Source organism: Schistocerca cancellata, chromosome 2 (assembly GCF_023864275.1).
Source record: "Schistocerca cancellata isolate TAMUIC-IGC-003103 chromosome 2, iqSchCanc2.1, whole genome shotgun sequence".
Taxonomy (NCBI): Eukaryota; Metazoa; Arthropoda; class Insecta; order Orthoptera; family Acrididae; genus Schistocerca; species Schistocerca cancellata.
This window is the reverse complement of record NC_064627.1, coordinates 495,327,621-495,352,949: the sequence shown is the minus strand read 5'-3', so window position 1 is coordinate 495,352,949 and position 25,329 is coordinate 495,327,621. Positions and strand designations below refer to the sequence as shown.

General features: G+C 43.6%; 1 protein-coding gene across 1 annotated transcript in view; it reads left to right on the top strand.

Annotated features, from left to right (window-relative positions):
• The first annotated feature begins 351 nt into the window (after window positions 1–351).
• LOC126155642 (uncharacterized) overlaps window positions 352–25,329 on the top strand; it is a 40,252-nt gene continuing 15,274 nt past the window's right edge. Inside the window, exon 1 of the mRNA XM_049916242.1 lies at window positions 352–471. Within this exon, the coding sequence (XP_049772199.1) occupies window positions 352–471 (120 nt within the window). The remainder of the gene's footprint in view (window positions 472–25,329) is intronic.

Genomic DNA, 25,329 nt, shown 5'->3' with positions numbered 1-25,329 from the left:
CTGCGGATTAAAGCTTTTATCGCCGCATGCGGTATATTGATAACGTTTTCGATCTAAGATCAGTGAGATGGGGTTCCTGTACATGACAGAAGGAACTGGATAGGCTGGGCGACGTAACCTAAATAAGGTACAGAGATAAGAGTGTGGCTCGTCATGCCACTTCACGTGCCTCGTGCTCGGATTTACCGAGTACTACGTCGTCGCGTGGGACACTGATAAGTCGAGTCGCGCTCTGCAACCGCTCAGCGAACTGCTACAGAAGAAAGCGCTCTCGCCCGCCCTTCGAACTCCATTGGACGCGTGGCGCCGCTCCCTGACAGTCACACCCAGAATCGCGAGGCACCCGGCGACATGGCCGCACCACAGGACCGGCTCTTGCGGGGACCAAAGTACGACCTGGAACTGCCCCAGGTCACTCTGGGCAAATACATTTTCTCTGGATTGCTGAAGCACGGCGACCACGTTGCACAGGTAAGTACCCGTGTGAATCTTATAAATGAGTACAATCTTTGAAAGCAGACTACTAATACCAGCAAGTTATGTAGTGAGCTCACCGAACTCATCATGTAACCACCACGTCCCCGCGTTCAGCTGAAAGCTGTGACGGACGAGTGCAGGAGCGAGATGGTCATTCACTCGCTGCACGGTGCCCGTATGACACGGATGTGAGTGTTCATTTTCCAGACCTCTTGTGAGCTTCCATCCCGTTTCACTATGTTGCGATGGTTATTAACGGTCGCAAATTTCATTAAAAACAACCGGAAATTATTTAGTTTGGGTGAGTAACCCACCTACAGGTAAACAATAGAAGGTTAAGAACTACGACCCTATGCCTAGTACCAACCCCATTTCGATCATTTACTACATTTTGATGAATTGTTCATTTTAATAGATAATATGACGTGCCTGGTTTATATTCAGTGAGCACTTATAATTGTAGTTTCTGTTTGTTAGATCAGAGTTCGTTTTATTATTAGCTTCAACCCATGCTCGTGACTTCCTCACAGCATTATTTTCACTCTAGTTAGTGCCATTCTGAAATATCCCCCGTGGAAGTTGCAGAAGCTTGAATCAACATCGTATAATGCTCGAACAGTCCACGGGTATACTGCCGGTTCGTAGTGTCCAACTAGATCGCTTGTTAAAATTTCTTTATTTACTATGACATTTAGGCTACTCCCATTATCAGATATAGATTAAGCACAGTGTTTAATACAGGGACAGTATGTCAGAGACAGTATATTTTTATAAGTTCTAAACTTTTTGATATCTGATGATGACAGTGGCCGAATCGTTAGAAAAATTAAAAAATTTTAATAAGCGATCTAAGCAGTTTTAGTCACACAATATGGACAGTATTTTGCCACAATCATCTTGTTCTAATTTTTCGTTTGCATTAGGCAGCTCACTTTCTGCTTGACTACCGGAACGGCTATGTTCCTCCCTCACTTCATTCGAAATGTTTCCAAGTACTTATTGTATCTTAGCGTCTAACAGTTGTACAATACGGGTTTCCTTTTCAGCAACCTAAGCCGTGAACTTCTGCGCAAATTGGTCACTCTGCGTCGCGAATCGTTCTCGCAGGGATTTTTCCTCCTCTGCAGCACTATTATCCACTCTATGACAAGCTGTTGAACATTTTCACGGAGTGCGGAATGTGTTTTTTTAAAGTCTTTAACACCGTCTGTTCATTTATGCACTGTAGCCGGTATACAGGGATGAGTTCCTTACAACGCTGATATTTCAACGGATAATTCCTTCGATATCGTATGATGTCTTTTCAGAATTTCGGATACAGGAGCATCTCCACAATATCTGAAATTCTCGAAATTTCGGTACACATTCCTAAGAATTCGTTCGCCATTGAATTTTTCTTTCTTGAATTTTCCGAGATTTCGGCAGCCTATCAGCCTTATTAGCCTACTTTCTTGGAAATTCCTGTCACTGCCGAAAACATCTATTCGAATTTCTTCTTTCAAGAGATCCACCAGTCGTACTTCGTGAGTGGCAGTTGTTTCAACGGCAGGATTCAACTAGAAATCACTAGCCTGTCCAGGACCCACGGTAGTCTAAAAAAATGTTCAAATGTGTGTGAAATCTTATGTGATTTAACTAAGGGCATCAGTCCCTAAGCTTACACACTACTTAATCTAAATTATCCTAAGGACAAACACACACACACCCATACCCGAGGGAGGACTCGAACCTCCGCCGGGATGAGCCGCACAGTCCAAGACTACAACGCCTCTGGCCGCTCGGCTAATCTCGCGCGGCCACGGTCGTCTACTTGGCGGTATTTACCATAAGTGGGTCTCGTCACATATTCGAAAAGAAAGCTTGATTTGATATTAAAATAATTAATATTATGAACCGTTACGAGATTCGCTGACTTAAAGAAAAGGTGGTCATGTGCAATAGGTTTATATCAGAGCAGCACGTTTAGTTACAGGTTTATTTAGTAAGTGTAGTAAGTGAGATGCTCAGCCAACTCCAGTGGCAGACGTTCTGTGTCACTTTGTGGTCTCCTGTTAAAGGCCCGGGAGCGCGATCTCCTGGAAGAGTGGATTGACGATGACGATAAAATCAGAGAGATAAGAGCCCACACGGAGACTTACCAGCAGCCGTTCTTCCGACGAACGATACGCAACGACAAAAGTGGGAAGTGTCACTGGTGCACAAAGTATCCTCTGCCACACACCGTAAATGGCTTCCGGGGTATAGCTGTAGACGTAGGAAAACGCATACAACTCCTATAATGCGTTTCCTTTCAAACCCATTTTGATATGCTTGTCAGATTATTTGAAATAAGGCAATGTATGAAAAATAAAGCTTGGATTTAAATAAAGTCCACTGCTAGCAAGTCTAAAAGTATAGATGAAACACAAAAGGCGGCAGCACTCATTGATGGCTCCAGTAATGTGTTTCAGCTATGATTCTTCCATTTTCTGTTCATTGGTATATATATATATATATATATATATATATATATATATATATATATATATATATATATATATATATATATATATATAATCAGTGAAGGTGCGTGTAAGGGAACTTTGACTTCTGAAATTTCGCAGTTAAATTTATTCAAAACAACATATGAACATATGTCATTGGCAGCACAATCATGAGTGGATATCTCCTAACAAACAAACATTATTTAGCGGCAGATAAATCTGATCGCAATATGAACCTATCAGGACTCTTACGATTCACTCTCCTATCCAGTGTGATATGAAGGGCAATAAAAATCTATGATTATGAAAGTGCAAGTCAGTGACTGAGCACGTTTGCCAGGTACGAATTACCATGCAATGGTCAATTGTAGTGCATCAGTGTTACTGGCGACAAAACAATCTACGAGGTTTGGAACTTAAATATTGGCAACTATTTATTCACAACCGATACAAAAGAGTTACATATTTGCACCTCTTACTGTCCTTCAAAGTAGTCACCAGGTTTGTGTAGAACCCGTTGTCAGCGATGTGGAAGGCTTAGTATACAGTTAGTAGAGTCTGTTCTGTTGATGATGCGAATGGAGCGGTCTAAAGCTATGGTGATTCTCGTGTACGACTGTGATGGTGTTATCCTAACGCATTACGTTCCTCCACGACAGACTGTCAATGTACAGTATTACTGCTCGTTTTTGGTGCATCACCTGCGACCAGCTTTGGCGAAAGAAGCGGCGACACTTTCTGCCCAACCTACCCATTATTTTGCACGACAATGCGCGGGCGCATACATCGCAAGCTGTGGCTGCTCTGTTCGGGCAGTGGGACTGGGAAGTACTGTACCATCCATCATTCTCCCCGGACTTAAGTCCTTGTGACTTTGATTTGATTCCGAAGATGAAGGAACCACTTAGCGGCATTCGCTTCAGAACTTTCCAGTCATTCGACAGGCATCAGAGCGCTCCATTCGCACCATCGACAGAACAGGCTCTGCTAACGGTATACTACGCCTTCCACATTACTGGCAACCTGTCCTACACAACGCTGGTGACTACTTTGAAGGACAGTAACAGGTACAAATATGTAACTCTTTTCTATCGGTTGTGAATAAATTGTTGCCACTATTTAAGTTCCAACCCTCGTATCAATCTCCAACTGCTGGAGCTGCGTATATTACTGACTGGTGTCGTCGTGCAGTGCACCGTCGGCTGCGCAGTGTGGCCGCAGATGATGCAGATGAGATGACTCTGGGAAAAGTTCATATGCCGATCTTCACCGCGAAGTAGGCACGGGAACCGCTTTCACGGTAACTCTAAGAACTCCGAAAGTCTGGAGGATGCGGATAAAAGATTAATTAGCTTGCCGGCGGTCTGGTTCTCCGTATTCACCAGGAAAAGCACGCCCCGTTAACTCTACCACAAACCAGGACTTACCAATCGCGGCTATCTGGCAAACTCTGCGCCAGTTGCATTTCTGAGACTCACCCACTATTCTCCCACCAATAGCATCGTTTAGCACCTGTAGCCAATGAATTTCCTTCGCACCCAAAAAACGGCTCTATCGTATGCGCTCTGACGTCACAACGAGATCCACAAATCACCGCTATTGCTAATTACAACTATGGGAAGTACTCTGTGTGGGATCAAGGCAACAAAATATGCACAGGTCTTTGGGGGAAGTTGGCTAACGAAAACCTGCCGGTTCTGTGATTGGAATGCTCTGCCATGACGGGAACAAACTGTCCGGCAAGGAGCACGTTGCGCCAACAAGAACGCACGGCACCAGTGCCAAATGTCCTAAAACGCATACGATGCCAAGCTCGGCATGATTCGACGACAGCTATTAGCCCCACAGTCAGTGACCTCGCCCACCTCCTGCTTGCGACTGCATCGTCGCTATTCTGTCCACCAGGTGCCTTCTACGAACTGAGCCGTCGAACACGCCATCCCTGTTGACATCCAGCTGCAACATGGCTTGGCGGTTCCCTACGGCTGTTAAGTGAAAGAGAACAGACAATGATGGGAAGAAATTTCCTGCACCGCAGCTAATTATAATCTTAGAACACGCAAGTATTATGAGTGCAAACACTGTGTGTGTATTTCCAGTCATCCCACATACCATAGTTAAATCTGATGTTGATAAAATGAGAGGTGGAGGAGCCTGCAGCGAATTCCATCTGGGAGATGGATGAACCGAAAGAATCTGCCATATCTCATTACTCCCCACTCACACTATATTTTCGCGCTGTGAATGACTCACCTGGAATTAAGGAGACGTGTCATATAACAAGTAAAAATCTGAGAAAGACAATTCCGGAAAAAATGGAAATGAGCGTACAGCATTGTGGGTCGGGTGTCCCCCATTCAGGGAAGTTCGGCCAACGAGGGCAAGTACTTATTGCACTCGACGCCTCATTGGGCGACTTGCGTGTCGGAGATGGGGATGAAATGATGATGATGAGGACAACACAACACCAAGTCCCTGAGCGGATAAAATCCTCTACCCCAGCCGGGAATCGAACCCTGGCCCCTTAACGTGGTATTCTGCCGCGCTGACCATTCAGGTAACGGGCGCGGACATGGAATTCCGGAAACTGGGTACCTTCAAAACGCAATGAAACAGGTTCAAATATGCCACCCTCTCAGCCTCTCTAAACTAACATTTCTTGTAACGCAGATCCATCTGCAGGGGTATTCAAATTGCCAACGCAGTCACTCTCTCATTCAAATAATAGTGGATATGTGCCAGATGGCCATGCCGGATATTGCTGTGAAGTGGCATTGGATTACATAGTTCCAGCAATCACCAGTCTTAAGTAAACAACATTGAAATTATCTATACTCAGTGCAAACGCATTCATTCGAATTACAAGTAAAAAGATTCTTGATAAAAATTACTGAGAAGGAGTGACCCCATTCATTCTACACTCCTGGAAATTGAAATAAGAACACCGTGAATTCATTGTCCCAGGAAGGGGAAACTTTATTGACACATTCCTGGGGTCAGATACATCACATAATCACACAGACAGAACCACAGGCACATAGACACAGGCAACAGAGCATGCACAATGTCGGCACTAGTACAGTGTATATCCACCTTTCACAGCAATGCAGGCTGCTATTCTCCCATGGAGACGATCGTAGAGATGCTGGATGTAGTCCTGTGGAACGGCTTGCCATGCCATTTCCACCTGGCGCCTCAGTTGGACCAGCGTTCGTGCTGGACGTGCAGACCGCGTGAGACGACGCTTCATCCAGTCCCAAACATGCTCAATGGGGGACAGATCCGGAGATCTTGCTGGCCAGGGTAGTTGACTTACACCTTCTAGAGCACGTTGGGTGGCACGGGATACATGGGGACGTGCATTGTCCTGTTGGAACAGCAAGTTCCCTTGCCGGTCTAGGAATGGTAGAACGATGGGTTCGATGACGGTTTGGATGTACCGTGCACTATTCAGTGTCCCCTCGACGATCACTAGTGGTGTACGGCCAGTGTAGGAGATCGCTCCCCACACCATGATGCCGGGTGTTGGCTCTGTGTGCCTCGGTCGTATGCAGTCCTGATTGTGGCGCTCACCTGCACGGCGCCAAACACGCATACGACCATCATTGGCACCAAGGCAGAAGCGACTTTCATCGCTGAAGACGACACGTCTCCATTCGTCCCTCCATTCACGCCTGTCGCGACACCACTGGAGGCGGGCTGCATGATGTTGGGGCGTGAGCGGAAGACGGCCTAACGGTGTGCAGGACCGTAGCCCAGCTTCATGGAGACGGTAGCGAATGGTCCTCGCCGATACCCAAGGAGCAACAGTGTCCCTAATTTGCTGGGAAGTGGCGGTGCGGTCCCTACGGCACTGCGTAGGATCCTACGGTCTTGGCGTGCATCCGTGCGTCGCTGCGGTCCGATCCCAGGTCGACGGGCACGTGCACCTTCCGCCGACCACTGGCGACAACATCGATGTACTGTGGAGACCTCACGCCCCACGTGTTGAGCAATTCGGCGGTACGTCCACCCGGCCTCCCGCATGCCCACTATACGCCCTCGCTCAAAGTCCGTCAACTGCACATACGGTTCACGTCCACGCTGTCGCGGCATGCTACCAGTGTTAAAGACTGCGATGGAGCTCCGTATGCCACGGCAAACTGGCTGACACTGACGGCGGCGGTGCACAACTGCTGCGCAGCTAGCGCCATTCGACGGCCAACACCGCGGTTCCTGGTGTGTCCGCTGTGCCGTGCGTGTGATCATTGCTTGTACAGCCCTCTCGCAGTGTCCGGAGCTAGTATGGTGGGTCTGACACACCGGTGTCAATGTGTTCTTTTTTCCATTTCCAGGAGTGTATTTCCCTGAGCAAAATTCCCAAAAAAATGTAGATACGACTCATGGCCCATCCATGCACCGCTCACCCTTAAAAACATGGAGATGGCAACGTGCATCCCACTCACATACGCTTCGAGAGCAAAAATTGTGTTATTGGGAAGTTCATACTGTGTAACAAATCGTATATCGTAATAAAGTTTCCGAACATTAGATAATCAAACAAGAACATACAAAATATCTGCAATGGTTTGACACTGATGAACATTGATCACTGAGAGATGTTAAATTGCAAATATGATAAACGTGTGACTTTGATGGTCATGAATACCTCAAAAATTAAAGTAGAGAACATCAATGTCAGACAGTGTCCCCATCATTGTGTAAGTACACTAAAGAATCAAACATTCATAATGGGCAACATGATGAAAAATGATATATACACTTAAATTAGTAGTATCAAGCAAAAAGTATAGCATGAAAAAAATACAAATGTACAGCCAGAAAACTAAAAGCACAAGATATCGCATGTTACAAATGGGATAATTTCAATTAATTGTAATGTGTTAAAACTGTACTGTTGCAATGAGGTGACTAAATGTGTATAAGCAATGAGATCTGTTTGTCAGGTTACAATGACAACATACAAAGGCAAGTTAAACATAATAATTCATTAGTGATGAAATGCATGGGCTAGCACGACAGACCGGATTAAGTTGTGGAAAGGGGCCAAAATGAGTTCGTGTCAGTTGCACTCGACATGCAAACTTTATTTATCATCACACAATATTACAACAAAGATGAAAAACACTCAGAACTTTAATCGACTTCCTTTGATTAATCCAAGACGCAAGGCTTAAGCAAAATTGAAATACAAGGTTCTTCTGGAGGTTTCAACCAGGAATATTTTCTAAATCTTCAATCTAGCAATTTAATTTTAATGGAACTAGGCTGGAGGTCGCATATTAAGCAATAAGAAGAGTTTCAATCAAAATGAAGAAGGCCTTATCTTAAAACATTTCATGCAAATTGGGCTGAAGGCCCCATTCAAAAGCATAACAATCTTATGCCATAAGGACAAGAGAAGAAGATTAATTTAAGAGATATTAAAAGTCGGCTGAAGGCCGCTCACCAACAAATAATTTAAAAGAAAGAATTTCAATTTTAAAGGGCAGAAGGCCGTATCTTAAAACATTTCATATAAAATAAAGAATAACAATCTCATGCCTTAAGGGCAAGACAAGAACATTAATTTAAGAGATATTGATACTCAGCTGAAAGCCACACATCAACCAAAAAACTAAAATCCAAACAGGGAAATTACTACATAACACACAAGGAACGGCTCTCAGAAGTTTCCAAGGGTCGGCCTGGGATTGCAACACCAACACCCGTTTAGGTGGGACAGGCAGCCTGTCCAACGACTTCTTAATCTGGAGGCAACCCAACCGACAGACAGCCGATCAACCAATCAACCAAATCAGTTCCGCTCCACGCAACCAGCAAAACGACTTCAAGATTTCAATACAAGACACACAGAATATTGGCGCCCAAAACGACCAACAACACCTCAGCTGTCGAACTACACGCCGCGCTGGACAGCAACAACACGACGAGGAAAATACACTGCCTAAAATTGCGTCAACGACCAGGGCAGGTAACCAGAACGTCAACGGCCACAAGGCAGAAGATACCGCTGGTCAACTTCCATAACAGGGAATAAATTAAGTTAAATTTCACAGGAAGACGTCTGTGATCTTAGCAGACTTAAATACACACACGTTGTAGCTCGCGGGTATGTCCCAAAAGCGACAACCAGAATCAAACGAAGTAATGTAAACAGTTGAGGCTCTATAGTAAGATAAGTGAGGACTCAACTTTCATGTCCAAGATCGGTGGGCGACGAACTTCGTAGCACTCGCAAGCAGCAGTTCACACTCCAATCGCGCGTGCACGCCGCCAGCGGCTCCAGCCCGACTCTGCGCGATGGGGGCTTGCTTGCCGCTCCACGCCAACCGACCGACTGGACTGCTGGTCCGTCCGCGACTGCTGCGCTGTCGCGACCCCACTGCTGATGCGTCTCCCCCTCACTGACTACCCGACACACGACGACCCGGAAATACTATCGCGCGCTCCAGAGATGGTGCGACAGTGCACTTACCGATACGCGCTGCTGCTGCCACTCACGGGCAAGTAAGGCAGGAAGTTAGTGACGCCACTCCGCGAGTGGCAGCAGTGGTGTGTATGGATATTCACACCTTGTACTATCCTTGGTCATGGCGCTTATAGTTTCCGGCTGTACGGTGTGCGGGCAGTTGGTCGATTGGCGTGGAGCAGCGAGGAAATCTCCACGGCTCATAGTTTGGCAGAGGCCGCTGGCGGCGTCCACGCGGGGTTGGAGTCTGTGGTGCTGTTCTCGTTGCTACGAGGTCCGTGGCTCACCGATCCTGGACACGAAAATTGAGTTTTGACTTAATCTTCCAGCAAGTCACGACTGTTCACATTGTGTAGTTTGGATTTCGTTGTCGGCTGTTGCGATATTCCCGCGAGCAACATCGTGTGTTTTCAAGTTGGCCAATTTTAGCCACTCTCCGGTGGACTTTGACTGTAGTTGGTTATTTTGAACTGAAGTACACCAGCGGAATCTGCTGCCTTGTGGCCGTTAACGTTCTGGTTACCTGCCACGGCCGTTGACGTAAATTCGGGCAGTGTATTTTCCTCATCGTGTTGTCGCTGTTTCTGCACGGTATGTAGTTTGACAGCTCAATGTATAATTGGTTGTGGGCGCCAATAGCTTCTATGTTGTTCCATTGAACTTCCTGTTTTGTGCTGGTCGGGTGGAGCAAATGTTATCTCGTCGGTGGGTCCGTTGACTGTCTGTCGGTTGGGTTGTCACCAGATCGAGAATGGTTGGGCCGACTGCCTATCTCGCCTAAGCGACCGTTAGTGTTTGAATTTCAGGCCGACCCTCGGAAACTTGGGTGTACTATCTAATCTTATTTGTTCTTGTTGTTTGTATTTGTATGGCTTCTAACCGATTTCTAAATTATGGTTGTTTTGCCCTTAAGGCGTAACGTTGTGTGGGCCTTCAACCCAATTAAAGAACTGTTTTAAGGTAAGTCCTTTGGCCTTTTAAAAATTGTGATTTTGGTTTGAGTTTTAAGTTATTGGCTTTCAGCCGATTTTAAGTTAAAGTGGTCTTGCCCTTAAGGCATGAAATTGTATGGTGTATTCAGCCGGCTATTAAGTTCCAAAAATTAATGCTGTTTTTTTTTAATTTTCTTGGCTCTTGTAATATTTGGTCAAATAAATAAAGTTGTATGTTCGAATGTAACTGACAGCCAGTTATTTTGGCCCCTTTTACAACTTAAACTACCTGTTCTGCGGGCTTAGCAGGGCGTATCAATAGCGTTCAAATGTTTGTTTGAAACCACTGTGGAATGAAACTTCCTGGCAGATTAAATCTGTGTGCCCGACCGAGACTCGAACTCGGGACTTTTGCCTTTCGCGGGCAAGTGCTCTACCATTTGAGCTACCGAAGCACGACTCACGCCCGGACCTCACAGCTTTACTTCTGCCAGTATCTCGTCTCCTACCTTCCAAACTTTACAGAAGCTGTCCTACGAACCTTGCAGAACTAGCACTCCGGAAACAAAGGATATTGCGGAGACATGGTTAGCCACAGACTGGAGGATGTTTCCAGAATGAGATTTTCACTCTGCAGCGGAGTGTGCGCTGATATGAAACTTCCTCGCAGATTAAAACTGTGTGCCCGACCGAGACTCTAACTCGGGACCTTTGCCTTTCGCGGGCAAAGGACTGCTAGTTCTGCAAGGTACGCAGGAGAGCTTCTGTAAAGTTTGGAAGGTAGGAGACGAGATACTGGCAGAAGTAAAGCTGTGAGGACAGGGCGTGAGTCGTGCTTCGGTAGCTCAGATGGTAGAGCACTTGCCCGCGAAAGGCGAAGGTCCCGAGTTCGAGTCTCGGTCGGGCACACAGTTTTAATCTGCCAGGAAGTTTCATATCAGCGCACACTCCGCTGCAGAGTGAAAATCTCATTCTGGCACTGTGGAATGGTTCAAAGCAAGGCTACACATGTTAAGCACTGATCAGAAACTTGACACACGCCAAGGCTCCTCCAGTGCCAACTGTTTAAGGGGGCAGGTGGAAGTCAGTGTGAGTGGTTGTGTGTGTTGGGGTGTTTGGGAAGTTCTGTGGGCCATGCCCACTTGTGCACAACAAGGCATGACACAATGGTAGGCAGCAGAGAGCTTCACCACACCTCCTCTTGTCAGGCACATGTGCCCATGGTTGTGGCCAATGGCTTGTCTCGCTGGTCAGCCAATAGCCAGACAGCTCGTGTGGTGGAGCCATTGGCGTATTGGCGTAGCAGGTACGATGTGTTAGAGACTGTCCCAGTGTGTGTGTGTGTGCGTGTGTGTGTGTGTGTGTGTGTGTGTGTGTGTGTGTGTGTGTGTGTGTGTGTGTGTGTAGTCAGCTGCCAGTTGACAGCGACTGATATCGTGCTCGGCAGCAAGCCAAAGAGGAGAATTTTTTTAAAGTGTGTCACAACTGATGCCTTATTGCCATCCATCGGTTATAGATACTGATCACCATGTAAGATTCATTTTGACGGCTGATTGCTATTGGAAATCAGACTGCTATTGGCTGTTCCCCTAGGAGAAAGGTATTGACATTGTGGTGGCTGCTGTAAAGCACAGAAGCTTGTTTCGTGTGCAGACTGAGTTACAGGTTCAGTTCCATTACTTGATGAAGTTAGTTAGCAGGTTAGATCTTCTCATTGACAAATACAGAGTGTTAGCATAGCAGCATCATAGCCAGTGACCAAGACCAGGACAGGACCCATGATTGCTCTTCATGTGTCAGCTGCAGCCCCCGGTACCAGTATGTGGCGCACGCCATGCGACCTGCTGGACCTGTGTTAGCAGACAAGCCACCAGATGTTGCAAGGTGGGCCCCACCCATGGGTGAGACCCATCTATTGGTAGCTACAGTGTGTTAGGAGGTGATCAGCTGCTGCCTTCAGGGGATCCATGGGGCCTTGCCATGCACTGCTAAGCTCTGCAGGGAGGTGGGCCATTCTCTCAACCACACAGCTGACTTCAGGTGGCACTAACCCCAGTGCACTGATACGCACCTATCTCATAACCAGTCTACCGCCGGCCGCCTCCCTCCATCTTTGCCATGGATTGAGCGACATGGTATGAGCGACCCCTCCCCCCCCCCCCCCTGACGATTTACACGGCCTCTGTACTGTGGTCCGGTGTATGCGAAGGCCCTCTGTAGTTATGCTGCAATTGATGAACATGTAGCCAGAGGGGTTGAGCTGGCAACCAACCTGACGCTGATGTGTTGCCGTGTGGCGTCGGCGCTCGACGGCTTTTGCGGCACGTCAGCTTCCATCTGGAAGGTGGATGCGCCGAAAGAATCTGCCCTATCTTAAAGTCGGTGCAGCAACTGATAACCACTGGATACCCAGGAAAGCTACCAGCACATCTTACTGCACCGTAATGTCGCCACCACCAGCACAGCACCAGCGCCATACATACGAGCAATCTCATCGCAGTCATTGCACTAGCATCAAAATCACACAACAACATAGCAGCCCCTAGTAGTAATTTGAAAAGCGAAATACAACATTCGAGATAGTGCGTTAGTCTGAGGCATTTAAGATCGTTCCCCAATTCGTTAATGGAAATAAATTAGAGCTGCGTGAGTTCTTTGATAATTGAGACACTGTCTCTGAACTTCAGGAGGAGCATGAAGTAGTGCTGCAACTTATTAAAACTGGTGTAATAGACCCTGCTCGAAGTAAATTTTTAGTCCGTGACCTAACGTCTAGATGGCCTGACGTCAGAAAAGTATTAATGAAATATTATAGACGCATACGTTCATTCGATTTTTATTCTTGGGAAACGTTCACAAACTGACAAGAACATTTAGAGGGAATAACACAGTGGGAATCACGAACAGATTCTCTACAGCACCAGTACAGTTAAGCATTCCGAGAAGTACTACAAAGTACAGAAGCAGAAGGTGGTCTGGCTCTAATTTGGAAGCTGAGTAGAGCAGTTTTCTTGCAAGATATTTATGACGATCGAATCAAGATAATAGTAAGATCGGAAGGAGCGTTTTTGAGTTGAGCTGAAGCTGCGGAAGTCTCTCTAACGGTAGAAAGCGCGATGTTATCAGTAGCAGAGACGTATTTCAGGCGGCAAGTAACTCATAACAGTGAGTAAATAAGAATTTGTCATGTGGTAAAATGGGGCACACATCAAGAGAATATCAGAGCTCTCCGTAGTGCAATTTATGCAGTAAATGAGATCATACAATCGAGTTTCTAGACGTTCCAAAAAGATATTAATTATAGCACCAGTATCAGTAGATCCATAACATAAAAATTGGTACAGATTAGAATATCTGTGGTAGATACGAGATACGTTCTATGTAACGATAAAAAGGAAGAAACATTACGTCCAGTGAAGCGTGTAGAATGTAACTTGCCAGCGCATAAAGGACCTTGTGTAAAAAAAAAATAATAATAATGGCGTGTTGTACCTGTCTGCAACCGGGACATCATGCCTGACATGCTCGAAAAGTGACTCTTAGTATAACAGAAAGCGAGTATCCAGTTACATTGTCAGGAAAGTAACACAAAGCCGTTTATATCTGGCACTGTAACGCAGTTGTGTCTGATCAGTAGAGAAATGATGAAAACGGGACGTCATACAACTCCACAAGGAGAATTCAGATAAATGGAGTTCTGAATTAGATAATTAATAACAAAGATACAGCAAACTTTTGGTTGGCAATAGGTGATAAGCAGAAGGTGAAACATGAATTTCACCTTATAAGGGAATAGTTGGATCCACCATTTACGGACCTGATGGTACACATTTCTTCATGAGGCAGTGGTAGACTGCGCCTCTAAGACAATCTAAATTCGAGGAAAAAAATTCAAATGAAAGCGGAATGAGAGGCAACTCGACTTAACAGGAATCATGACAAACCCTCGAAACGCATAAAAAATACTGTAGTCCAAAGGGTCAATAGAATTTATGGAAAAATGAATCTAGCTGAAGCCAGAAAGAGCAACGTTCGCCGATGAACTACGAGGAATTACACTAAGAAAGGTAGGGAAGGTAACGGAAAGTCTACTATGGCTAAAAGAAATAACTTTGATGTTTTGGAACAGATGAAAAGTGGTATTCAAACAACTGTGACTGACGCCCGAACAACAGGAAATTAACATGCATCGAGATAAGAAAATAGTGCATTGATAATGGCTAGGCACTAGCCAAAATCTGGATTTGCGTAATAAAACCTACAAAAAAAGGACGACTGTTTGCTGCGCTCGATAATTTATAAATCACATTACAGTCGCTCAGTGCACCCACTTTCCGAATGGAAGGTAACCTGATGAGACGAAGAGTGTTAAAGAAATATTAGCTAGAGCAAGCAAAGAAATAAGGAAAAGTAGTATCCGCTAGAACAGGCGAAAGACGTTCAAGAAATAACGTTTGCTGTAGTAAATGAAGAAATGAGGAAGTACCAAGACTGTACTACGATAAGATAGTATACACAGATTGCAGTAATACTTAGAAAGTGTATTTTTGGTACAAACGTCCACTTTTTTTAAATAGAGCAATACCTATTGACACTGACAAACGAAAAGCAGGATAAACTGTAATGTCAGTGGTGTTTGTTGTAAGATCGTAGACCGGGACGTTTAGAGAGAGATCATATTTTGAAAAGTCATCACACCGACACTTGTGCAGTACCTATAGTAGTACATTCTAAAGAACAACACAAATGGATACATTTGTTATGTAGATTCTGACCAGTAAAAAGACAATTGACCATCACACGTTGTGTTCAAAAAGACCACTGGCAGTGGAATGACTGTCGCACATGTGCTAGCATTTCAGCGGCAATGTCCGAGAAGGCTGCAGTCGTATCTCGTTGCATATCATAGTGTAGCTGGTATGTTCTTAAAGACAGCGTCTTTTAGCTTTCACGCCAGAAAAAAGTCTACAGGCGTAAAACCCGGAGAACAGGCCGGCCAAGGTACAGGCCTCTGCGTCCAGCAGTCCAACGTTTTGGAAAAAATTCGTGAAGACATGTCTGAGTACTTCGTGCACTATGGGCTGTAAAGCCATCATGTTGGTACGATAGGCTCCTTCTAGTCTGAAGAAGACCGTTTTTTTGCATCCTTGGAACGTGGAAGATGGTCTATTAGAAGGCTGCGATAGTTGAACGCGTTCAATGTTCTGTCTATGAAAAACAAGCCTAAAGGTTGATGATTCACCATCACAGGTCAACATGTTTACACTCCACGGTTGCTGACGTTCCACCTGACGAAGCCACTGGCTACTGTAACAGGCCAATAGTGCATATTTCGGCAGTTTACCTGATCATGATTGGTTAAATCTTGCTTAATCACTAAACAAAATACATCTGGAGTATCCTGTTTTAATGCCCATGTATAGATGTTAACACGATTCTCATGATCGCTTCCAAGCAGTCCTTGAGGAGGAACATGTGATCGAAACGGAGCCTATGTCGGTGGAGAATGTGTAGCAAAATGGTTCAAGTGGCTCTGAGCACTATGGGACTCAACATCTTAGGTCATAAGTCCCCTAGAACTCAGAACTACTTAAACCTAACTAACCTAAAGACATCCATTTATACAATATTCTCGGCGCAAATTAGTTTATTCACCCTGTACAGCAGCAAACTGAAAATTTTGTTACGTAAGTTTGAAAGAATTAATGGGCAAATACGAAAAAAACTGAACAATTATTGCAAGTACCAGTAGATACCTGTAAAAGAAGGCTACGGAACGTGTGTATTGCTCATCAGTATGGGACCCTTACCAGGTTGGATTAATAGAAGAGATAGACATGATCCAGCGAAAAGCAGCGCGATTCGTCATGGGGACATTTAGTCAGCGCGAGAGCGTTACGGAGATGCTGAACAAGCTCCAGTGGCGGACACTTCAAGAAAGGCGTTACGCAATACGGAGAGGTTTATTATCGAAATTACGAGAGAGCACATTCCGGGAAGAGATGGGCAACATATTACTACCGCCCACATATATCTCGCGTAATGATCACAACGAAAAGATCCGAGAAATTAGAGCAAATACGGAGACTTACAAGCAGTCGTTCTTCCCACGCACAATTCGTGAATGGAACAGGGAAGGGGGGATCAGATAGTGGTACAATAAGTACCCTCCGCCACACACCGTAAGGTGGCTCGCGGAGTATAGATGTAGATGTAGATGTAGATGTGTGCTAAGTTTACGAGGTCGTTATGCAGTCATGTAGCAGAACCAGCGTCAAAATGGCAAAAAAAAAAAAAAAAAAACCTCAAAGTCTAGTAGGAGAAACAACGAAGCAGGAAACACGAAGCAAACGTGGAGTAGTAAACTTCGTGGGTAAAGTTACTAAAACACTTTGTTACAAGGGACGATGGAGATGCCTAACACTTTAAAGAGAAATTGAGCATGATGGAAGAAGAGCAGAGGCAATTGTTATAGCTTAGTAAGGAACAAGTTATCGCAGAGAAAGCCACTTTAACTGGTTTCAGTGAAATGTTATTCACCAAGGATTGCAACGAAGACGTTATTGCTAACAGAGTGCGGGAGTTAAAGAAATACTTCAACAGGTACGTTTATAGCGCTGAGAAAAGATTACAGCATGACTCGATAATAACGACCATAAACGAAGAATAAACACAGTTCATGCGTAGATTTAATGACTAAAAACAGAATGCAGTAAATTAATTAATGCTGTTCTAAATGTGCAGGAAGGAATTTTAGAGCTAAAAAATATAAATCCAACAAAAGTGGTAAAGCATCTAGAAGTAACTGGGGATGACATTGAAGGTAAGAAGTTCCTAATAGCACTAACGGAGGGTAATGGTTGTCAATTATGAATAACTGATTTAGATGTCGTCACGTCAGATAGCATTTTGATCTACATTTTGAATGTTCCATTAAGAAAACAGTGTTCAGCCTCTACAATTTGTTACCTTTAGCAACGGAAGTTGGGTCTAAACAGGAAATATATATGTGTGTTGTTTCAGAGGAAATGCTCTTAGCTAACATTGTGAAAAAATAGTAAGAGGAACTGAGCAATGAAAAACTTCAATATTAACCCATAGAAAGAAACTGCAGGATTTGTAAGCAGAACTTTGTACATGTGTCTAACCATGATCACGAAGATTGCAACCCTAGCAGAGTTCAGCCAGTTTGAAAGGCATCTAACTATTGTAACAAGAAAATGATTAGGTTTAATGATAGTATATGGACAAAACTTAATAGTAAAGAATGATGTTTCATCACTCCTAATAAATATGTTGTACCCATCTTGTGTAACAACTAAAAGCCGTTAGAAATTATAAAAAATCAACATGGGGAAGTTGAAATTTTATGGAAAATGGCGATTTACGGTGCCAAGTATTGATGCATTCAAAAAATCTAATAATGACTAAAGTATCGAGTAATGATACTGTGCCTGCACACCCGATGAAGGATCATTGTTGTATGACTAATAATGAAAATGTGAATTCAACAGAATTAAAACTAACTATACCCCTAGAACATGTGAAATGAATCCAAGAGATCTCAAGATAAGTGTACATAAATTGAAAAAGTTAGAAGAAGAATTAGACTAACAAGAGAGGAATTTATCACAGGTATCTTGTATGCATATCAACTGTAGGATACTTGGGAACAGTTACAGTGTTAATGGTAATAATGTGTTGTGTGTGTCAATGCTGCAAATGTTGCAGAGATTGTTACTGATTTATATCTAGACTAGAATAACAACTGATGACAGTTATCTAAAATTGTATGTCAAAACTTCAGTTGTGAACAGAGTTAGTAGCATATGACAGCTAGCACCGTTGGAAATCAAACCACATTATTAAAAAAAAGAAACGAAAGCAGACAAAACTGGTACACATATCCGCACAGAAAGGGGACGAAATAAAGTGTGTTCGTTAATAGAGCCTACAAAAAAATATGTTGTAAATAGATAAAGGTTCTCAGTAAAATATTAACCAACTTGAGTTTCGTCTTCATGGTAACCAATACATGAATGTATATTTAAAAGTGGTTCTTTCCAGTGGAAAATCCTAATTACCTATTAAATGTACTTTCAGTTTACATATTCCCATTAGAGCCACTGGCGATGAGCTATCTTCTCTGTACATGGAGATAGCATCCCATTAAGCTGCCGGCCAAAAGTCCACATTAACAGTGTGTTCCGAGTAAACTCTGGTTGATTAGCACTTCACTTCGGATAATATTATCGACAGAAACGCCGCTCCATCTTATCAGACTCGTGAAATAAGGTAATATAATCAAAGACGGAAACGGCCACATTTGGTAAGGCGATACATGATATAAACAAGGGACTTTCTGAGGAATGTTCCACATTATGACATATTTGTCGGACTATGAACATCTATTGATATGGCACAGATTTCTTGGGCATGGCCCCTCTAACGTCACGTAAAGTATCGTATAAACCTTGGGCTGGTAGTCCAGGAGATAGCGAAGTCCAGAGTAAGGAGAAAAGAGTTAAAGGTAAGAGTGATGATGTAAGCAGACAACATGTGAGAGGCTGCGAAGCATTTGTATTTCAGAACCCTATGACTGTAGATAGCAGTTAACTTCGTTCTTGTAGTCTCAGACGTGGGTCGACTGGATGTATTTCACGTGTGATTGTATTCACACTTCGTATAAGTTGTGAGTCGACTATGTGAACCCAAGTATAATCATTTTTTGGTATATTAAAACTTTATATATCAGACCAATTTCTTTTCTTGAACCACATTCGGAATCTGCTAAGTTTTCGGCCGAGTTCTTAACAGCTCAAAATTCTAGCTTTAGCTTCGTGCATTTTACCTTCTGCTAGATGTTGCCGCCTCTTGCTGACGTCTTGAAACCACTCGCAGGGCGCACTCAGAGGTAAGTGCTATATTGCTTGGAAAAGTTTGCTCAGTGACACAACAATCCTATACAACTCTTTTTTAGCCAGCTCGGTGTAAATAGGTGAGAAGGTGCTTGAATTGCAAAAGATGAAAAAGCGTTTCATCAGGGTGGTTGGAACTTTAGGTATCGGAGATCTGGGGATCCAATGTACGAACTGCATTGGCCTTCAGTCTCAAATAATTATGGTTGGTAACCGTACTGAATCGAATAGATACTGTATGATACCGGTAGATGACTATTTTGTAGACTTTCAAAAATCACACGCACTAAAAAAATGAAGGCAGGTATTTGCCCTACAGAAGGCAAACTACTAATAGAAAAATAAGTTCATTTTCAGCCTAAAAACTAGTTTTCAGTCTGCAGACGCAGCAATAAGAGAGTAGAATTTGTGATAATTATCGACGTAGAGACTCAATGAATGCGCACTACAAGACGACTCTCAGCGAGATGATGGCTGGGTGTTACTGAATCGAAAATTTTGACTTCTTTTGAGTGCTTTCCAGTTGCTACCAATTTCAGCTAACATACAGCTGTGTTTAATACGTCTCAGATTTCAGTAAATAAGATTATTTCAAACGCAGTTGCGCATAATAGCAGAGTGATACCTAATTCCACGTGTTGCTTCTGCTTTCGTACTGAACGCTGTGTTGTATGTAAGTCACCATTCGCAGTGCTCAGAATGGAGTCCATGCCGTTTTGATTAAAATAATTTTCAGTACAACGTAATGTAAGGTGTCAGGCAAATCCAACACCTTCCAAGAAAACCCTGACATGATAAGCAAATCCGGCAGTATGTCACATAGCTCCGAATAAATCCTGACATTAAATTAACCAAAGTAATACGATCAACGACTGAGCAAATGGAATACCACAAACTAACACAAGAACGCCTAAATGCATGTCATACCTTCCCACCGTGAAACAGACGCAGTTACGAGGGAAGAAACGAGAACAGAAGCCGAGAGCAGAACCGTGTTAAGCTAGAAGGCCCTACGATAAGGGACGGACACCCACGTCGCCAGCCAGCCACCAGGACCACCCCCAGCCCATGTTAGAAGATAGAGTCCTTCAAAAGAACAGTATAGATCTTACGATAACACTAAAAGGGCCACAACAGCTGCAAGTTTTAGCGTGAGACTTTTTCGCGTCTCTGTTACGTTGCAAACGTTAAAAACATTGCCGCACCACGAAAAGTATAACGTTTCTCATTGGATAGACAGAATTTTTGTAGGCGGAGGTTAAGGTTAACATTGAGACCCTGATTGGTCAGATGAAAACACAGCCAGATAGTTTTTTTTAAACCAACTTCGGTAAATTGTAGTAAGGAGAAGTTAGGAGAGAGTTGCTTCCGAGACGGCAAGGTGCATGGAGCTGTGCTGCCCGCCGCCCCCTGACGAACACCGACAAGGTAATGAATGAACGCGATGCCGCATTTTTGAGCGCATAAGGCTTCACTCAGAACTGCAGAAGTCTTATCTGTTACATCCCCTTTTTACGTAATACTACTGTCGATCGTCAATTAAATCTCATGGTATTCACATTTGCTACGTGAAGTTAAAATCTGAAACGCGATGATTTTTGTGTTATATAATTATTGAGAAGCCACATCAGTCACTGTAATTTACGACAAGTTAGATAAGTAATTAAAGATAATTGAGGGTCACTGTAGACCATTTTGATAGTTTTCTCTTTTATGAAACTTAACTTAAATCTAGATTATAGATGTGATATGGCATAGGTCATCCTTCGTTCCATTGTAGAACTTGGAAACCCATTCAGGGAATATTCGTTCACATTTTTGTTGAACGTTGGTGTTTATCATCCTGTATTAAAATATTTCCTTTTATCAATAGAGCAATTTATAAACAATGTTTTGTCAGTAGAATAAAATTTCCAATGGTAAACTTAACTGCTTTTTCGACGTTATTTTACCAGCTAACTAAAAATAGGAAAGCCTTGAACCCCTTCCGCTAAATTTAGTTAGTGTTAAGATTCTTTTACAGGGAGTGCAGTGGAGCTGACGCTGAAATCATTAAGTATTTGGTTATATCATCGCTAGTCTCACTGAACTCTTCTGAACTCTACATGTCATGTGTGGTCTGGCGTCTCCTTGCCAGCAACAGGTCCCAGGTTCAAACTAGACAATTCCCTAAAAAACACGCTCAGAGCGTCGTTGCGTGAAAGTGGTAGGGAGACACGACTTAGAACAAACAGACACCACGCAGAATGTTAGAGTAAAACCAGTCCAAAGTTGTAAAGCCTAAGGTATTTGGTATTACTCGGGCATACAGTGACTCAAAATTAAATAAATTTAGTTTAGCAGTTGACATCAATAGTAATAATTACATATACTGTGCAATATTAATGATAATCGTTAAATATTTTAAAACACGGACAGTAATTGTATAAAAATTCAAAATTTGGACATGTTAAACACAAAGCATGAACCAATATGGAGGCACATTTGTTAAAATTAGTTTTCCACGAAAGGATCTACTGTTTTTGGGATACGTAATTAGTTTAGAAATTCAGAAGACAGCACACAGTCTACCCTAAGCAAGGAAAGCAGCAATGTTATACTTTCTAAAATTGAATGGTCATACTGTCGTATGTTGTCAGCAGCACTAAACCTACATTTGGACACACTTGAAACATACTGAAGCAAATGATGTTTAGTTCCCTACCTTTTCTGGTTTAAGTAGTAAGTGGACATACTCTCAAGAATTATCGCAACTACTGCATCAAATAAGGAGCACATTTCTCCCTACGTGCTATAACAGTCTCATTAACTCTAATGATTAACAGAAAGACGTTTCATTGACTTAAGTTCAGCGAAAAAATACGTACATTAACATACAATTAACTTTGGCGTGATGTCTTATTCATTTATTAAACACAGTTTAAGAGCGTTTGAGAGAGAGTAAAATAAAGTGGAATACTTGATCAAATATTGTCAATTCAATTTCGATTAATGCACAACAGGCAAGGTAACTACTTACAAAACAGCATCGCATACACCTTCTCTACTGCACTTTCGTTGGAGACTTTTTACCATGGTATTTTGGGGCCTATCTACTATACTTATGGTTTTGATCATTTTCTTCTTCCAAAAGCCAAGCTCATTTCCATATGATAGAGATTTCTTTTCTCTCCCGGTTTTAAGTCCCATAACTGGAACTTACTGTTCTGTCTCTTTTATGTTTGGTTCGTGGGTAGTCGTCTTTATTCGTTTGAAAGTGTTTTACACTGGCCACCTGAGCTCCTTTTACTTGTTCCAGTGATGTAATTATTTAGGGTAGCTAGATGTTCCACGTTTATTTAAAAGCTGTCATGATTAATACTCATCTAGTGAGGGGTTTTCATATATTAAAATGATTTGCTGCTTGCGGGAATGTTGTGTCTACATTGCGGGAATGTTGTGCGGGAATGGATGACCTAAAGTATGATTTGCCTTACGTTGTCTGTTTTGCTGTGCAACTGGCGTGACATGTTTTCTGAGAAGCGCCAAGAGAAGCTACCATAGAGAACTGGAGGCAGAACTGTTGCTTTGTACAGCGGTACTTTCGTGTCGTATGTCACTCCCAGATATTTCACCGTCTTTGCTCATGGGATTGGATCATCGATCATGAGTCTCTTGGTGGTAAAATAGATAACAGTGGATTGCTGGGGGTTTAGTTGCACTTTGTTCTTCGTGTACCATCTTTCCATTGTCGTGAACTTGGCCTGAAATTTTCGAACGTTCGCTGTATGGTGACGGCTACTGACGAGAAAGGCTGTGTCATCTACTAATTTGGCAAGCATCAAATTGTCCGTGTTTGAGATGCCAGTCATATAAATGTTGTGCAGTGCAGGGTATAAGACTGATCTTTGGGGTTTCCTGCTGATGCCATCTTCAGTTCCGACCTCTGTCCCTATATTTTCACCATACTTCGACTTTGGTGTGGGAATGCCACTATCTGATTTACGTAACAATCTGGAATTTATTTATTAATAGCTTCACTAACAGAGTACGTGACGAAATAGGTGAAGCACCTAGAAGGGAAGGGGAAAACGAAATTTCACAGGTTGAAAGAGTGTGATGTAACTGCAGCGATTACAGAAGCGAATCAGATCTCCATATAACTTGGCTGTATGAGGCCATCTATCAGAATGACATTGCACTTGCCTGTCCTGGCTGCACACACTTGTTCAGTTGGATAAGGTGTCATAAGTTGTTGTCTCCTGAGATAAGGTGGTCCATGCTTGCCATGTAACTGGTGCTTGATGAACTGGATACTGGTACTGCGACAGATCACAGAATCTTGCTGACCACCATCAAGCAGGCAGGTCATAGACAAACGAGCATGTATGGACGAGCATTGTCGTGTTGAAAAATGGCGTAACGATCCTGCGCCAGAGCGGTAACACATGATGACGTAGGATGTCCGTGACGTAGTGCTGTGCTGTGCTGTCAAAGTTCCCTCAGTAACTACCAGCCGTGAACTGAAGTCACAACCGATGGCACAGGGAGTAAGATCGCTGTGCCTCTCCAGAACACTGGAAGAATGGTATCTCTCCCTAGGTCGCCGTCTTAGACAGCGACAAACGTCATCCAGGGCAGTGCAGGACCACAGTTCGTCGCTGAACACAATGCGATGCTTACCGGTCATTGCACCACTCCAAAGGCAGCCGTTTGTCTTAGTAGTTTGGGATGACACAGAATGTTGCAGCGAGTTCACTACTTGTTCTCGGGTGCCAGATGTAGATATGAAGGGGTTGTGATGTACTTGATGCACAACACTGCTTCATCCCTTGTGGTTAGATGTGGTCGACAGGAACTTTGATAAAGAGTATGCCTGCCCTCACATTCCCGCACGTTCGAACATCGGGCAATTGTCATATCCAAATGCCTCTGGATATTGTGCGGCTCGATCAGCTGATCTAATGGAGACCCACAATGATGAAGCCCCGTTCAAACACAACCAGCTGCCGATAATGCTGTCTCAGATGAGTACCCGGCATCTACATGCTCTTCAGTGCCCACTAAACATCTGACGCTATGCATGCAACTCACGTACCCTACCAGGCCTGGTAACAACACTACGCTTGAAGAACGCTGGGGTCGTAGCCAGGATTCTGCCTTCTTTGTTGTGTGTGTTTGTGTGTTGGAAGGGGATGAGGGAAACCAGGCAATAAACCCTTATTTGAGAAAACATATTTGTGGCATCAGCTGTACAATTGTATTTTCATTCTCTACCGGAGAGAAACAATGTACGTCTCGTGTGAAGATAATCGTAATAAAATCGTAATGAGCTAAACGGGTAGAGAATAAACATATAATTATACAGCTACTGGCACAAATATGCTTTGTCCAAATTAGAGTGTACGTAACACACATCGACAGTCACTTCCGAAAAGCTTTAATAAATCCTTAATCGTAAATGCTACCATATGCTGTACCTTCTAAAGCGTTACAACGTAAGTGCATTTAAATGAGCACATACACTGAAAAGCCAAAGAAACTGGTACATCTGCCTAATATAGTGTAGGGCTCCGCGAGCACGTAGAAGTGCTGCATTACGACGTGGCACGTACTTGACTGATGTCTGAAATGGTGCTGGGGGGGAATTGATGTCTTGAATCCTGCAGGACTGTCCATAAATCCGTAAGAGAACGAGGAGGTGGAGGTCCGTTCTGAACAGCACGGCGGCCGTTGTGGCCGAGTGGTTCCAGGCGCTTCAGTCTGGAACCACGCGACCGCTACGGTCGCAGGTTCGAACCCTGCCTCGGGCATGGATATGTGTTATGTCCTTAGGTTAGTTAGGATTCAGTAGTTCTAAGTCTAGGGGATGATGACCTCAGATGTTAAGTCCCATAGTGCTCAGAGCCGTTTGAACAGCACGTTGTAGGAAACCCCAGATATTCTCAATAATGTTCATGTTTGGGGAGTTTGGTGCCCAGCTGAAGAGTGTTCCTGGAGCCACTCTGTAGCAATTCTGGACGTGTGGGGTGCCGCATTGTTCTTCTGGAATTGCTCAAGTCTGTCGG